The following is an 18,413-nucleotide window of genomic DNA, read 5'->3' on the forward strand; positions in this document are numbered from 1 at the left end:
GATCTGACACCAACTACCGGCTGGACGAGCCTCCGAGCGGCCTGCCGACCGACCGCTCCCGTATGGCAGCGGGCCGCCGCCAGCTGCACCACCCGACACCGACAACAAGCACCGACACACTGTCACAGCACATCCAGCAGCCGGCTTGTCTCGCTGTCAACCACGTGCCCTCGACTGTCCATCAACGCACTCACAAAATCAACTAATCACCCTCGACTGTCCATCAACGCAATCACAAAATCAACTAATCACCCTCGCCTGCCCATCAACGCACTCACAAAATCAACCGGTTTCCTCTCGTCAAATACACAGCTCACAACCATTCCCGTATTTATCGGAAAATCCCACCACAGCAGTGACCCCCGTTGCCGTCGTGTGGCCTTTCCGTTGCCGTGCGGGACGATTGTCAGCCCCCGTCGCTGCTGTGGCCAGCGGGCGGCTCCAGCACAGCGGCGAGCGTTACTGGCTGCAGCCGGTGTGTCCGTGCCCACAGCCGGGTGCAGCTGTTGGAGGCCGTGTTGGAGGCCAGTGTGACGTCACACCGTCGTGCCGTCCCAGTCCGTGTCAGTGTCCGAGTGACAGTGGTCTATATACCGGGTGGCCCAGAAAAAACGTTCCCAACTTTGAATCAATATTTCTCAGAAAGTGATAAAGATGCAACACTGAAACTTCCAATAGTCAACGCGGCATATATTTTCAGTGAATGGTATGATTTTTATGTTATTCGGTCAATTACTTTTTAAACGGTTCGTGTTTCTAGCATGCCATGTAAAAATTACTTTTTTGCTCAGATGTTTACTAAAAAATGTGAGTGAACGGGCCACTTCCATCTCGGCACCACGGCCTGCAGCCATGACTGCTACTGGCAACTAGACTCATTGATGGTTCAGGCCTCAGGGTGATACATTCTGTCGAGCTTTTTTCTTTATTCGGTCGATTTACTGTTGATCTTCTTGAAGGGAGGGCGATGAGCAGTAACCCATGCACCGTGCCACTCCTTCTGCTCGAAACAGGACTTAGCGTTGAAACGAATGGCATCCATATAACACCATTTTGGCTCATTATTTGAATATTTGCCACATAAGTGGGATAAAAAATATCTAAAATAACAACATACGTGCTGGTTTCATTCGCGTGTTCTATTTTTCTATCTCTTTCTAACGTAGTACGTCTAAGCCCATCATCACTTCCGTTCAACATCGGCAAAAAAAGCAAAAACATCTTACTTGATTCAACATAAGATTGCTGGCTTGAAAATGATGGTACAGTGTTACAATTTGGCATGCCAATGCGCAAAGAAGTGATGCAAACTTGATGAAATTTTTGGCTCGTTATTTGCACTCCAATTTGAGATATAGGCCTCCAAAGTTGGGAACGTTTTTTTTGGGCCACCCGGTATATACGGTGTCAGCTGTGTCCAGCTGCTGGTGCTCCGACTGTCAGCTGAACTGACACACTGACACTGCAGCCCCTGACAGTGTCAGACCGGCCCCCGGTCAGTGTCAGCTGCCGGCACGGAGAGCGGTCCGGTGACACTCCCAGCTGCAGCCCCCTCCCCGTGGCTGGTGCCGCTGCAGTCTTATTGTGCCGGTGGTCAGCTCCGTCAGAATCCACCACAAACAGCTGCCGTCACTCCTCTGCCGCCGCTCCGACACTCTATTCCGGCAGCCGGGCACCAAATAGCTGCAGTGGCTAGCAGTGCATTCACTCCACATGGACACACCGCTCGGAACGTCTCGCCAGACGGACCCGTCTCGGCCGGAGGGGTCGGTGAGGGGGACGCGGCCGATCGGACAGACGGCCACAGCGAGACGCGCCACGGCCGGCCCGGCCCGGCCGCGAGTTACCTAAGTGTGGAACTACCCAGCGCCGAGCCGGCCGGATGACGTCACACCACGGCCAGTGCCGGCGCGGCGGCAGACTGGCCGAGATTGGCATGGTCTTAACTTGGCGAAGAGGCATTGGACGCCAAACTTCTGCTGCAGCTATTAATCACATTTCATGCGTTTCTTCCATGTGTATGAGCTATCAAGTCCTTCGAATACCTAATGTGTAGGTGAGCGTACCTGCATTTAGCAGTGTGTGCTATATGCTATGTGGATGGGCACATCCGACAGTCGACACACTGCGCAATGGATTCCGATATTGCTTGGCTGATTCTGGCTTTGTGTCTTCGAACGAACCATTGAAAGGGAGGACGTCATTTTTAAAGGTTGTTAGGTGCTCTCAAACGTTTTAAGATAAGCAACTGCTGATTGAATTTCTGGCGAGGGTTGGTGGAACGCTCTGTTTACAAATGAGTATCTACCTACCTAGTACCTACCTGCAGTGGCAAATAACTGGGTCGCGGTCAGTTAGGCATGATTCACGAAGTCCCTTATCTTTTATTAGACTTATTAAGCCCAATGTGCAACATTTGCGTCGTTTCGCGTTGCATCGGGTAGCAAATGAGAAAATCTGCTTCTTCTCCACAGCCCTCAAATCAAGAAACCGTCCTTTTACTTATCGCATCATTCCAGAACATAATTTTCAAACATGGGTATCTTCCCCACAAAAAAAAAAACTGAAGCAGTTTCCTTCGGCTCCAATGCGCCGCTCGCCCAGGGAGACGGAAGTGTTATATTATCGGCGGTCCAGTCTGCATTCTGCAGCACACTCAAACTTGGCGGACCCCCAGCGCACGACTGAACGATTCGTATTGTTGTGAGTGACTGTGACAATTCACTGGTGGTTTCGGAATAATTAACAGGCGGCGCAGCCCAGTGCCTCTTACAATGAATTACAGTGGCGAATGCACTATTGCAGAGAAGAAATGGATTGAGCAGATGCCCAACCTCGCTGTATTATCAACTAAACATTAGGTACGCTTTACATTTTAATCACAGTGTATATAAATAATTTTAATCAGGCAATCATGTAAACAAACGACTTGCGAGTTGCGACCCTTCCGCCTTACATAACTCGGCAGAATGCCCCTGAGTCGGCTAAACTACACTGCATCTCTTCAAACCTTAAGTATTTCACAATTTACCACTCAGCTATGCAACAGGCTTATAATTCACTGCTCAAGTCTCAACCCCTTTTTCCCTATCATCTTTTTGGCACCGTCAATCGCCATCTGCGCTGCCCACTGTCCAGCAAATAATCCGGCCGTCTCCAGCTCTCTTGCAGGGGCTTCCAAACTCAAGCGAACTCGCCGAAGTTTCGCCCTTCAATGCGCAGGATCTGTACAATTGAGTTTGAGAGCCTCTGGGTTGGCTCGGCGCGCCTGCGCCGCGCCGTTGGTCCGGCCAAGTACGCGAGTGACGTCATGCTATAAGCGTCATCCCCCGACCAAAGTCACCAATCAGAGCCCGAGAATCGACTTGTAGTTCCACACTTAGGTAACTCGCGGCCCGGCCCGGCCGAGGGACTCAGCCCGCCGGAAACGGAACACACCGTGCACGGCTGGACGATAGCCAGACGCTCCACTGGTCAGGCCGGGCCGGCGGCGGCGTGCCATCGGCCTCCCCGTACTGACCACTCACTCACATACAACAGGCTTAGCGAGCGGGAGATGGACTCACGGGTACGTCTGATTGTAGTTGACATGAGCCCTGTATCGCCTGTGGCATAACGATACACAGCGCACTTGTGGTATGATACTGCAATTTGAAGGACGTCTATGCTTATGTTATAATCGATTTGTTGTCATATGGATGGGTCCCAAGAACAATAAAAATGCAGCCTCTGAAGATACGCTTTTCCTTTTAACCCTATTAGTGGCAGGCTCCTGGCTACCCCATATTAGTGGCAGGGGGGGGGGCTGTTTACGACCCCCCTTGATATCTCGAGATCTAACCGGCCGATTTTCAAAATTCAAACGGCATTCGATTTGGCTCAACGAGATCTACATTTCTAAAAAAAAAAATGAAATTAAAAAATGTCAATAGGGGGGTAGAGGGGGGTAAAAACGGGCAAATTGCAGATACATTTTAGACTGTTTATCACGGCCAGGTTTCTGAACCAATCTTAACGCAACTTTTGCCGATCGATAGAGAATGAACCAGGAATTCACATGGATCCTAAAAATATGCATTTTCAAAAATCATAGGCGGATACAGATCTTTGAGATTGGGGGTACACAAAAAGTATAGTAAATAAGGTTTTTGTTGGCACTGTTTCTAAAAAGGGTGGCAATGGTCTTGTTATGTTACAATTTTCTTATGAGAGAACGACTAAAATTGTATTGGTCATGCATAGGCGGTGTCAGGGCACCTATGTTGGGAGGTAAAAAATAACCCCCCTTTTTGGACGCCTGGATGCACCTATTATAGCAAAAACGTGTCAAAAGAGGATGCACAATAACTTTGTATATGTTATCACATGATACCTTTCATTCACTGTTCGTAAAACTGGTGCAGCATCGTGATCTTCGCCCAAATGACTCGCTTCACGAATAGGACCCCCAATTCCCAGTGCTCTGGAGCCGTCCCTGGTAAAGTTATGAACTTGAAATTTTCAGGGAATGTGCCCAATTTAGTTTTAGGAAAAGTCAGAAAATTTCAGCACCGTAGCTTCAGCGGTTTCGGAGATATTTCCGAAAAACCTGAGGGGTGGATAAAAACAACCCCCCCTGCCACTAATAGGGTTAAGAGTCATATTAATAAATGGCATGGCTGTGCATATATTTGTATTGTTATTTGAATGCCTACTGAAGAGCGGTACACATTACATGGATGCCAATTTTGAATCCATTATTATTAATCAACGAAAATGAATGATGCGAAAATTACTCTTTATTGCTGTAGTAAAAAGTAATTCTTACAAACAAAGAAGTGTGATTTTCTAACAAAATTACGGATTGGTGTCTCAAAACTATACGGACAGATAGGACCAGAAGCCGCCACTGGTCCTGCGGCTACGCTCGGCCGGCGCCACGTCCACTGACCAGGAGGTGGAGCGTCCCGGCCAAGGCGGCCAGAAGACGGCGCAGCCCAGGCAGCTGGCCAATCAGCAGACGGCGCCGGTGGCACGCGCACCACGCACAGACCAATCAGCAGACGCTTCTGCGGCTCTCGCGCCACGCACGGACCAATCAGCAGACGCCACTGCGGCTCTCGCGTTACGCACGGACCAATCAGCAGCGCCTCCCGCGACTGGCTCCGGCCGGCCGCTGGAAAATGGCCGTAGAAAAGAGGCACACCCGCCGACACCTTAGGGCTGGTCAGTGGCGTTCGGTGGTGTGGTGGCAGCACGGCACGGGGTGGGGCCGGGATGACATGTCGTGGACGAGATGGTCCCGCTATTCGCGAAAAACCTCAGGGGGGGGGGGGGCGGATATCCGCCTCCCCCCGCCGGTGCGCGTGTTAAGTGCTTTTAAGACAGGCTGACGAAGAAAGACGAACGTCTTTCGAAAGCTTCCGTAACTAATAAACGAAGCTGGTGTTTTATATTTTTATGCTAGAATGTCTCTGTCCCAGCTAAACAATAACATTTATAACTACATGAATTACCAAAAGAATACGAACGGTGTTAGTCATCCCCGAGACACTGCCACTATAAAAAATAGATTTTGTTTCGGAATCTTTCCATGCACCTTCCAGATACCCGTAAATTTTGTGGATACTGCGGACAAGTTACATACAGGGTGAGCCATAAAGATTTACCCATCGAAAATTTCACTTTATTTGCAAACGGGTTAGCGTAGGTATGCCATCTTTTGCATATATGCCGCAAATTTGTCTCCAATCCTGACAGTGTAGTTCAGTTTGTATATGCTCGTCCACTGTCTCTGCTACGCTCCTGAAATGCGAGGTCGTCTTAACCCTCGCCCCGTTGGGGGGGGGGGGCCATTTTGGCCCCCCCTGTGGTTTTTCCTGAATAGCAAGAAAAAGGCGGCGCGCAGCGCCGCCAAATTTTCAGTACCTTCCCGGGCATTAATTTGACACCTTCACACCAAATTTCAAGTCTTAGGTCACCTTAGGTCAGGAGTTATTGAGGTCAAACTGAGGTCATGTTCGAGCAAAAATGAGCAAAAAACATGCAATCTTGAAACGCTCACCAAATCTACAGTTATCAAGCAATTTCAAAGTTCTTTATATGGTCTAGTAGACAAAAAGCGGCGCTACAAAACTGTTATCTCGGATTTTCAAAATTTTTGGTTTTTGACGAAAAAAAAATCAAAAAATTGATTTTTTTAGAAAAACTTTGAAAAAATCCACAATTTTTCCGAATTTCGAAAAAACCGGAATATATGTGATAGTCCCAGCGCTCTTCTATATACATACCAAATTTCAGATCGATATCTCGTTTTTTGGCCAAGTTATAGCGAAAAAACTGTTCAAAAATGATGACGTCAAATTTTTGAACTCAATTTTTAGCGATTCTAGACCACGTACGGCAAAACAAAGACCACCATTGAACTCCCCGTGACGAGCTGCATCGATTCAATACCCATTTTATGCAAAAATATTAACTTTGAAATTTGACCTAATTTGACCTGACCTTGACCTGACCTTGACCTGACCTTGACCAAAACGTGATCTAAGCTGGCCCCAAAGGCTGCCTGACCCATATAATCGCATTTGTCATGTAAAATGGACCATAAAACATGTATCACACGACACTTTCATATTGTGACCCCCCCGTGACCTGACCTCTGTGACCTGACCTGGTATCAGTGACCTCAAATAGCAAAATATGTGTTTGAAGAACATTTCCCCATCGATGATTTTCAATGAAATGCATTTTACTCGATTTTACAACGCATTTCTTGAAGTGCCTGTAAACGGTGAAAATTGGACCTTTGACCTGACCTGTGACGTCATCGGTTTGACCTAGGTCAATAAAATTGGGTCACAAGGTAGTTCCCCGTTGCGGCTATCCAACGCCGTTTACCGCTTGTCGCTATGTTGCGTGGTTCTCGAGATCTTAGGGGGGGGGGGCCAAAATGCCCCCCCCCCCAACCGGGCGCGTTGCTCGGCAGAGCCCAACGGGGCGCGGGTTAACGCACATCCGCCGCTCCTGAAATTCAGGAATCACCACTGGGTGTTGCCTGCTGAACACTCCTTGTTCTAAAGAATACTGGGCACAATTTATCCCCGACTTCAGCCCCACGGGCTTCGCAAACTAAAATATCCTGAAAACCCTACTCTACCTAGTCCCTGAAACACCGGAAATGACATACGGCGCAGCATTGTTATACTTACTTACTTACTGGTCTTACTGGTCGAGCGGCAGCGTCGTTAGCCGGCGGAGGCCCAATAGTTGGCCCCAAGCAGCCTCTGCTCCTCCTAGCTGGAACACCCTGGTCAGCGCCGCTCGGGAGAGAGTACCAGTGGCTAGCTGGCACATCGTGTGGGCAGCGCGGCCACGGGAGGTGGATTTCGCCACCCAACCCCGCTGAAGGCCTCTCTCGCTCATCCTCCTCTCCTCCCACGACCCGTCGCCGCGGCTGCTCAGCTGTCGATCCCGTATGATGAGTTGGATGTCCTGCGTCCCGAGCTCCAGGTAGTCGGAAGCAGAACCGCTGCCAGCCAGGTGATCGGCTCTGTCGTTCAGTTGGACTCCGGCGTGCCCTGGGCAGTATACCCATACGACTTGTTGAGGGAGGTCGTGCCACTCCGGAGGAGCCGATCCGCTCTCTAGTTTGCGCAGGAGAGATTGAGAGTCGGTGCAGATGATGCACGCGGCTAGATCAGGGTGGGCGCTTCTGGCAAGATCCAGACCGCGGAAGATGGCCTCCAGCTCAGCCCTCATGCTAGAGAGGCGAAGGTTGCAGCCTCCACGGTGGGTCTGCAGGCTGCCGTCTGACTCCCTCATCACACACCCCCATCCAGATCTTGGGGCGCTTGTGGTGACAGAACCGTCAGTGGCCAGGACGACGAGGGGCTGTGGGAGCTCACTGCTGGTGTCGGCCAGGACCTCCTCAAACATGGCGTTCACTACGTGTGGTGGTAGCTCACGGTCGGTGCGGCTGAAGAGGTCGATCTTGAAGGTCCATCGGCATCTGGTGGCGGGAGGCGTCGCAGACCACAGGGGAGATCTGCGGATCTTGTGCCGACCGCAGAGACCGCGCAGAGCTTTGGTCCCATCGCGCAGCCAGCCCGTGCGCTGCAGACGTGCCAGTGGAGCGCGTGCCAGGGCTTGGTCGACGAAGCCGTGCAAGGGATGGCCGCAGTCGGAGGCGACGATGCACACCGCTCTGGCTCGTAGGACTTCGTGTAGGTCGACGATGGAGGGCAGGTCAAACATGTACCTCAGCGCAGTGACCGGCGTCTGTCTGGGGCACCCGGTGGCGAGTCGGAGAGCGCTGTTCTGGATCCGCTCGAGCTTGTCCATCGTTGTCTTCAGCGGATTGATGATCTCGAGTCCGTAGGTGATTCGAGAGAGGACAAGCGAGCGATAGAGATGACTGATCCGTCTCAAGTCAACTCCCCTGCTGTAGGCCGCTTTCAGCGTTGACAGAGCGCGAACGCATCTGCTGCGCACTGAGTCGGCGTGGGCGTTAAAGGTGAGGGCCGGGTCCAGCGTCACGCCCAGCAGCTTTACTTGATCAGAGTAGGAGATGGGTTCACCCCCGTAGACCACCGCTTTCAACGGTTGGGTGGGGCGGCGCTTCCCAAAGACAGTGACGGATGCCTTCTGAGGGTTGATGACCATGTCGAGATGGTCGCATGCGGCCTTCACGTTGTTGACCACCTCCTGAGCGGTGCCGATTGCTGAGGAGATGTCCCTGTGCCACGCGACGATGGTGATGTCATCTGCGTAGCACAAAAGGATTGCGTTGTCAGGCGTGATGATGGAGGCGATGGGCTGCAAGTAGGCGTTGAAGCAGATGGGCGAGAGGGGTGACCCCTGGGGCAGTGCGGTGGGAACGTCCGTCCAGTCGGACATCCACCTGCCACACTTCATGGCAGTGTGGCAGGATCATTATAGCGTGGATGATCGAGAAAAATAATTGAAACGACGGTGCGGCGGCCGCGTGCCATAGTGCTCTCGCGTCTCGGGCGCGTAACAAGAAGAATACGAGCATACAGAAACAGACTATATTTATTAGTTAGGAGATGAAGTTGTTATATGAATATAAAAGGTGACATAGCTATGTCAGCGCGCCTTGAAACAAAGTGAAATTTTCGATGGGTAAATCTTTATAGCTCACCCTGTAGGTGTCATTCATCGAGCCGGAATATCCATGGGGAGTCTAACACCCCCAATATCCTCGATATATTATCCTGGGGAACTCTTAGCCCTCGCCGGCACAGGGGGGGTTGATGCAACCCCCCCTAAGGTTTTTCGCGAATAACTCGCGTAAAAAGCGGCCGATCGCAACGAAACTTTCAGTACCCTCGCATTGATCAATTTTACACCCACCCTGAAAATTTCATGACCCTGACCCCAATGACCTTTGACCTGTGACCTCTTTTCCGAGACCATGTTTGGCCGGAATCGCGATTCGGCGTATGTCGGCTAACATTAGCCGCGCGTTTGCAAGCTTTTTGTGGTTTCAAACGTTCAAACATGTGATTTGATGTCGCTCCCATACATTAGGGTGGGTGTCAAGGTCACCTGAAGGTCAGGTCAGGTCATTGACCTTTGGTGACCTCGGGTGACCTCGGCTCACTTTTTCGAGTTTTGCATGTTTCTAGGCTAGTTTTTGGAGCTGAATTCGAATTTGGCAACCATTTGAACATTGACGAAGTAATTTTGGTGCCTTCGTAACATGTTACGAAGCTGTCAGAGGCGGTTGAGACGTATTACGAATACCCGTCACAACCCCTACCGGTTGACCTGACCTGACCTGACCCGACCTGGTCTAAATGCTTAAAGACATCATCTCTGATCAAAACTAACACAATATTCGTGATCAGCACCCCGGAAAACCACATAGCAGCCACAATTTACGACTTTCTAACAGGTCCCGATTTTCCCGGTTTTCGGGTCATTGACCTGACCTGGAAGGTCACCCGATGACCTAGGACCTTAAAATTGGTTATCATCGGCTTCGTCTCGTGACGGGCAACACGCTCGTTTTTTTTTTCGCGAAGCTCTAGCTCGATCAGGGGCCAAACGCGAGGGGGGTCGTACCAACCCCCCCTTGTGCCGTCGAAGGACGCAAAATGGCCTGTGCCGGCGAGGGTTAAGGTGTCCGTATCAGCAGAACGTACACTATTTGAGGTGTTTCAGGGGTGTCTGACACTGCAGATGTTCACAACAAGTGTTTTACCATTATCTTTTGACAACCTTCATGGGTTTTATCAAGCGATTTACACCTAGCATATCCCTCGCCCTGGCAGGGGGGGTCGATGCGACCCCCTAAGGTTTTTCAAAGATTGCGTAAAAACGGCGGCGCGCAGCGCCGCCAAATATGGCACAGCCTATGGGGCAGCCTTTTTACATATGACCTGAAAATTTCAGGTCCGGGTGACCTTGGGTCAAGTCACCAGGTCAGAAAAACCGGTACAAGGTTATGGTCAAATTTCAATTTTCTTTTTGCAGCTGTCCAACTCACAGTTTTTGACTGATTTCCTTCAAACTTTCAGGATGTGCTAAGTTCACCGAGTTGTATAACATATGGTTCGGTTTTTTTAGGTCACTGACCTGAGGTCAGTTAGAGGTCATTACGTCGTAATGTTAAGCCTAAGGGAAAATACTAAATTCGGAAAATACTGGAGATATCCGCTTCGTTTTATCACTTTTGTGCTTTAAAACCACATTACTTAACAGCAGGTCACTTGGTGCTTCTTTGTTTGGTGTACTTATCCATGGGTCAGGTCAAATGAGGTCAACTGAGGCAGTGGCGCGGGAACTTCTTCCAGACTGGGGGGGCTGAACCATAATAGAAATCAACCTAGGGTACCCCCAAATCTAGTTTTCTCACCGGTTTTAGGCCACTTATTTTTCAGACCTTGGCCTTTTCAACAACAAAAAAAAAAAAAACGAAAACATTTTCAAAAAGTGAGGTATTCCGTCTCAGCTGAGTGAAGAAACTATCGTTTTGGCAACCTGGAGTAAAGGTTTTAATCTGCCAAATGAGTTGCCGAGCCATGAAATAGGTGGATTTTTCACTTACATGCTTTCTTCCTTTGTGACCCACAACCCCTAATTTGGGGAGGACAAGCTGCCCAACGGTTCCTGGCCTCATGAAACGTTGTGGGGCACCGCCCCCACGGCCGCAGAGTTGTGGGGGCAAGCTTCCCCCACTGCCCCCTCCCCCGGTTCCCACGCCTATGTATGAATCTATGAAATTATGTTGGTAGATTTCCGATTTCGATTCCTCCAGCTGGGGGGGCTCAAATACATTACGAGCCCCCCCAGCCGAAAAGCTGGGGGGGCTCAGCCCCCCCCCCTAGCCCCCCCGGTTCCCGCGCCACTGAACTGAGGTCAAATGACGTTTTTGCCAATTACTTGGCACATAATGACGCTAAAGCTTAAAAATGGTGTCATTGTGTTCCTGCTGATCAGCCAAATCGAATGATATGCGATATGATGCAATTTGGTTAACTTTAACTTAATTTATTAATTAAAGTTTACTTAAACATTAAGAAAAACTTTAGGTACAATTAAGCAAGCTTAAAAGTACATCATTTGACGCGCCTTGACGTGCTGAGTTCACTGGTGCTTTTCTTTTTGCTCTATCTTAATTACATCTATAGTTATAGGCGAAAAACTTTTGACCTGTTTTTAGCGAAATTTTGACATTTATACCCCCAAAACCCCGTAAATATTGACCAAGAGCAACCAAATTTGCACAGGGGCGAGAACTCTAGGGGGCCCACCTACCTACCAAATTTGGTGTTTCTAGATGCCATAGGAGCCAATCGCGAGGGGGGGTCGCATCGACCCCCCCCCCCCTGCCAGGCCGTGTTATGAAAAATGCCCTGCCAGGGCGAGGGATATTCCTCAAAAAGTCGTCAAGGTAGTACGATGGTAATATGAACGGTGTTTATCACCCCTTAAACACTGTTGAAATATGTAAATGGGATTTTTCTACACCTTCCATATACCTGTAAAATTATTGTGGGGAGTAATGCTGGCATTATGTAGGTGTCAAATATCAAACTGACACTCTTAAAGGTGTTGGCTTAGTTTTGTACACCTCACAAACTCCCTTTAATAATGAAGTTGACACTTTGCATGGGTGTTTTTGGGGTATCTGACAATCCAAATACACCCTAAGAATGTTTATTAGGAGTTATATAAAGATCTGTGAGGTATATGTTAGCAGAACGTACACCCTCACGGGTGTCATAACGGTGTCCGATACCCCAAAAATTCCCCACAGGCATTATTACTTTTTTTCAGTGTAACTTCAAGCCTGACTCAGTCTTTGAAAGGAACGATTTCATTCAAATCGTTAGAGATCTATCTGAGTGCATCCCGGAGACGGCGGTTTCCTTAGTCGTTTCCCTCACCACATTTGGCTGTTCCGGCCGTCCTGTGTGTAATATCCGTTCTGTGATATAGGCGGTCAAAATGAAAGCATTTGAGGTCCTAATTGGCGAGTCTTCGTGCCTTTCTTGAGTCTCATGTGGCTACGATTTGGGTCGCGTTGCGATAGCTGTTTTGCATGTAACTCAGTTGTCGCAGCCATGAAACATTGTTTAGTATTATCGTATATTGCACTGAGAAAATTTAACCCTCGCCCGTAAACGGTGTTTTGCGACCTTCGCCCATGCAGGGGGGGTTGGTGCGACCTCCCCCCTGGCGTTTGAAAACGGAGCGTCGTAGAGCTTAGCGGAAAAGACCAACGGATTGCTCTCAACGAGATCTCGCGATTGGTGGTATATTTTTTGGTCGTAGGTCAACATTTGACCTACTTATGACCGGTCAAAGGTCAAATTTTCGGAAAAATCTAACTTTTTCAGATTTCCGCGCCGATTGCGGCAAAAGGGTAAGAGATATCGACTTGAAATCTTCACTATCGTGATCCTTGATCAATTCTCTATCGTTTGGTGTGTATTTCGATGTCATAACTCTAAAAATGATGCGTTGGGAGCATCGGAAGTCTGCAAGGTCATTTGTGCATTGGGTCACGTCAGGCGTGTGACGTCACTGACCTGACCCTGACCCAAAATGAACTACAAGAAACAACTGACGATGCCTGAAATGGATAGCAAATTCGAATTCAGGGCATCAAAATACCCCGAAAAGGCATACAAGTGCAAGAAGTCATTACAGGTCAACCGAGGTCACTGACCTGACCTTGACCTTAACCCGCGCACCGACGGGGGGGGGGCGGATATCCGCCCCCCCCCCTGAGGTTTTTCGCGGATAGCGGAAAAACCGCGGCGCGTAGCGCCGCGAAATTTAATATGACTATTCTCTCATCAATTTTACACATGGTGTGCAAGTTTGAACCTCCTAACTTTTAAGGTCAGGTCACCAGGTCACTTTGAATGACCCAACCTCAAGTCACTTTTTTGCAACTTTGTCACCGTGCCAGAGCTACAGTAGATGTCGGAGGCCTTTGAAAGTCGCAGGATGTTATTAGGTCATTAGTAGCTACAATTTGTATATCTCGGAATTTTGATGTCGGTGACCTAAGGTCAGGTCAATTTCGCGACCTCCCCATTATAAGTCAATGGGGGAAAAATCAACTCCCTGTATTTACCACTAAAACGGGTCGGAATGGCCCCATATACCATACATGACTTCACATACGATCAACCTTCACTACCTTGAGGTCTGTTTTGCTGTTGGGCAGCTGTAAGGTCATGTGACGTCATCAAAGGTCACCAAAGGTTTTTTGCCAATAACTCCTTACAGGAACAAGATACAGCCGCGCGGATGGTGTCATTGTGTTCAGCTCGTCAAGACGCATCGAATGATATACATGATGACCTCGAGGTCACGTGACCTGAGGTCAACCTTTGACCTTGACCTTTCGAGGTCAACATATATATATCATTCGATGCGGATTGACGAGAGGATCACGATGATGCCCTTAGTTTGTTCCTATCTTGACTACTTCGAAAGTTATTCGAGAAAACCCCTCTCCATATCTAGCGCCGCCATTTTGACTTTTTCGACCCCTGTGACGTCATCTTTGACCTGACCTGAAAATGACCTTTGTAAAAATTGTAGACCTTGTCCGTGCGTATCCGATGCCGTTTACCGCTTGTCGCTATCTTGCTTCGTTCTCGAGATCTCAGGGGGGGCGGTCATCCGCCCCCCCCCCGTCGGTACTAAGTTGGCGCAGACCCCCGTCGGTGCGCGGGTTAAGTAACCTTGAAAAGGTCAACGGACATTGTGCCAATGTCAAATCAGCCAGTTATGATTCTAAAACAATCCATCAGTGTGTCAGGTCAGTCGGCATTTATACCATTGTTAAGCAATCTCCAATTTAGCGTAAATCTGGCCGGAGGTTGTTCCCTTTATGACGTCATAACTCCGTGACCTGACATGACCTTGACAAAAAAAAATACCAAAAGTTGCGCAAAGGATGCCCCAAAGGGTACTGAACATTTGAGCGGGCTATCTGAAACGGTTCGGCGTGTAGCTAAGAAAAACCTCAGGGGGGAGGGTTGCACCAACCCCTCCCTACATGATGAGGGTTAAAAACGGGGTGGGGTGTTTTTGCAGTGTATGATGAGTGTCAGACACTTTTAAATGTGTACTGTGACACTTATTACAGTGTCATGAAGCCTGTCATACACGGTTAACCCGCGCCCCGTAGGGCTACCGGCGGACCCTACCACCCGTAGAGGGGGGGGGGGCCGTTTCGGCCCCCCCTAAGATCTCGGAAAGTTACCGGCCGATTTTCAAAATTCAAACGGCGTTTGATAGCCCTACCCGGGAACTACCTTGTGACCAAATTTCATTGAGCTAGGTCAAACCGATGACGTCACAGGTCAGGTCAAAGGTCAGATTTTCACCGTTCACAGGCAATTCAAGAAATGTGCTGTGAAATCGAGTAAATTGGTAATTTATTGAAAACCATCGATGGTATATTGTTCGTCAAACACATACTTTGCTATCTGAGGTCACTGATACCAGGTCAGGTCACAGCGAGGTCAGGTCACCGGGGGTCACAATATGAATGTGTCGTGTGATACATGTTTTATGGTCCATTTTACGAGGTGTGGCTAAAAAGAAACCGGACTGCTCGTGCTGACCATAAAGTAGGGGGCTTGAAAACTAGCGAGACACTGGACATTAATCTTCATCATATTGTCGTGATGTGTGCCTTACGGCACCTCGATATCGCTATTATTCTCCTTTCCACAGCTCTTTGTTTTATTGATGACGCTGACGCTGGTCACTCCGGTCTGGATGTCCTCGACTGATTGAAAATGGGTTTGCTTAACGACGTTTTTCATTTCAGGGAACAGCCAAAAGTCACAGGGAGAGAGGCTTGGCAAATAAGAGGGTGCTTGAGCACCGTGACCTGCTTTTCGGAAACGAACTGCTGGACGCTAATGGCAGAATGCGCGGGAACGTTGTCATGATGGAGCACCCAGTTCTTGGCTTCCCAGAAACTCCACTTGGTGCGCCTGACTCGTGAAATGAGGCGTCCCAGGTCTTCCTTGTAGAAGTGGCTGGTCGACTGTGGTACACCTCCAGCACGAACTAGCGGTGAACGAATCCCCTATGATCGAAAAAGACGATCAATGTCATCACCACTCTCGACTTCGACATGCACGCGGACGTTGATGGACCTCCAGACCTTGGGTCATAACCGACATCCTCACGACCAGTGCTGAACCTCGTATGTCATTCAAACACTTGCATGTTACAACATGACTTGCTCCTCATTAACAGCCTTGAACAGATTCAGCGTCTTTGTTGGACTTTTCTCCAGTCTGGCAAGGAACGTGATGTTCCCTCTTTTTTTCTAAGTTCATTGTAGAAGCCTGGCGATGACAAGGCCGCCGAACATCGATAAAACAAAGAGCTGTGGGAAGGAGAATAATTGCGATATCGAGATGCCGTTTGGCACACATCACGGCAATATGCTAAAGATTAATGCCAAGTGTCTCGCTAGTCTTCGGGTCCTCTAGTTTATGGCCAGCACGAGCAGTCCGGTTTCTTTTTAGCCACACCTCGTACATGACAAATGCGATTATGTGGGTTAGGCAGCCTTTGGGGCCAGCCTAGGTCACGTTTTGGTGAAGATCAGGTCAAGGTCAGGTCAAATTAGGTCAAATTTCAAAGTTGATATTTTTGCATAAAATGGGTATCCATTCGATGCAGCTCGTCACGGGGAGTCTAATGGTGGTTTTCGTTTTGCTCTACGAGTTCTAGAATTGCCAAAAATTGAGTTTGAAAATTTGACGTCATCATTTTTGAACAGTTTTTTTCGCTATAACTTGGCCAAAAAACGAGGTATCGATCTGAAATTTGGTATGTAGATAGAAGACGGTAGGTACTATCACATATATTCCGGTTTTTTCGAAACTCAAAAAACTTTTTGGATTTTTTGGCTAATATATCCAAAAAAATGCTTTTTTGATTTTTGGGGATCAAAACTCAAAAATTTCAAAAATCCGAGATAGCAGTTTTGTAGCCCTGTCAATTCTACACCTTTTATGTATTGATCATTTTTCTGTATCTTCAAAGCTGTAGGCCTGACAGGTCTTCTCGCGAAGGTCTTTTTTCGGTCGAAAATGACAGAACATGACGTCACTCTGACGTCATTTGTGGCCAACCTATCACAGCCTCTGGAAAATTTTTGGTCACAATGTGTAAAATTGATGCCCGGAGGGGTCCTGAAAGTTTGGTGGCGATATCTCCAGCCGTTTAGGAGATATCGACCGAAAAGGACAGGGGGGGCCGTTTCGGCCCCCCCCCCTACGGGGCGCGGGTTAACCCTCGCCCGCACATGGGGGGGGGGGGGTGGTTGCCACCCCCCAGGTAAACTTTCTGCTCTGCACTCAACATTCTTAGAGCTAGAACGCTGATTTTTGGTATAGCTGCTCCTCTATCCTTTCTTGATGTCCACTGAAAATTTCAAGTTTCTGTGATTTTTTTTTCGGAGATATGACCTTGTTTTTCAGGTCATGTCATGACCCAAGTGGCCAATTCTCAACATCTTGCGTTGGCCATGGGTCTTGCGAGCTTTAGACACCCTGATTTCGGCCTTTTTTGCCAGTATTACCTCCCACCTATCATGGAACATGTTGTTCGACGATGTACAGGGGTCAAGGTCAGGGTCAAGGTCAACCTAGGTCATCTAAGATAATTGCGTTTTAGGCAAGCTGAATTTACTTTTTTTGAATTTTTTTGACTGCATTTTTGGTAAAAGCTTCTCAGAGCATGATTTCATGTAATATGGACCCAAAAACAATCGGTGCACACATCAGTATACACACAGACACACACAGACATACAAACACATATAATTGACCTTGACCTAACTTGACCTGAAATGACCTCAGCCGCAAAATTCTGGTCGGGTAGTGTGACAAAGAGGTTCTAGCTGGCCTGGCACCAGAAAACAGCATCGTCATCGGTATTTGATAAGCAGCGCACTTGGTATCCAACGGTGACCCAAAACAGCAACATTTTTTAGTTTGACCTGACCTGGAAGGTCAATGACTGACCTGAGAAGGTAAAACTGGGTATCATTGGATTCGTCTCTTCCCAAAGAATCTTTTTGGTCTTTACCGCTAAGCTCTATCTCCAACAGGAACGAAATGGCGGGGGGGGTGGCAACCACCCCCCCCCCCCCATGTGCGTTCTAGGATGGGAAAATGGCATGTGCGGGCGAGGGTTAAAGGTGTCTAACGCTCCCTGAACACCCATTATTGGGTATATAAAAGCTCCGGTATGCAGAATAACCACTTACCCAGTTAACGGTGTTCAAATTGTTTTTCAGTGTGTCTGCCCGGGAGACACTGGTGCGGGGCCGAGGCGCCGTCCGTCCGTCCGGGCTGACATGTTTTCAGCCCCTCCGCTGCAGATAGCCGCCCAGGATGTGGTCCCCGTTACGGTCCAAACTCCATAGACAAGCGGACATACGGTTTTACAAGAGTTAGGCGACGAAATACTCAGCTTAATTATTAAGTAATGGGCACCATTAGGTAGGCCATACAATTTTCTGTAGTACCGCATAGTCGCTGCAGTCAAAGGTGTTCTGGTTTTTATGCTATATGCCAAAGAATTTTTGCGTGTAATCACCGGTGACACGACATATTTCTGCTTTATTGGGTTGGGCGGTGAAGTCGATGACGTGATCACAATGAAAATGGCTTAGTTTTGTAGAACATTGAATTCTGATTCCGGCACGACTCTCGCTAGTCCATTTTTTATTATAAATAAACCATTAATTGCGGTACAAAGTCAAAACTAGCCCGAAACGGCGCCCGCAGCGGCCGTTAGCACAGCGGCCTTATGGTAAACAGGTTAGTTCACATTCCCGCCGTTATGCGAGTGGCGGCGGCGCCACCTGTTCTCATGTCCGCCTTGGACCGTAACGCCGCGCAGCGACC

General features: G+C 48.7%; 1 protein-coding gene across 1 annotated transcript; it reads right to left on the reverse strand.

Moving 5' to 3' along the window:
- Positions 1-7,203: 7,203 nt before the first annotated feature.
- Positions 7,204-8,895, reverse strand: LOC122373536. The gene has a single exon (XM_043351678.1). It carries the CDS (start codon positions 8,893-8,895, stop codon positions 7,204-7,206), a length of 1,692 nt encoding a protein of 563 aa, XP_043207613.1.
- Positions 8,896-18,413: the final 9,518 nt, after the last annotated feature.

The sequence above is a fragment of the Amphibalanus amphitrite genome, unplaced genomic scaffold, assembly GCF_019059575.1.
Source record: "Amphibalanus amphitrite isolate SeventyFive unplaced genomic scaffold, NRLGWU_Aamphi_draft 001512F_arrow, whole genome shotgun sequence".
In the NCBI taxonomy this organism is placed as follows: domain Eukaryota; kingdom Metazoa; phylum Arthropoda; class Thecostraca; order Balanomorpha; family Balanidae; genus Amphibalanus; species Amphibalanus amphitrite.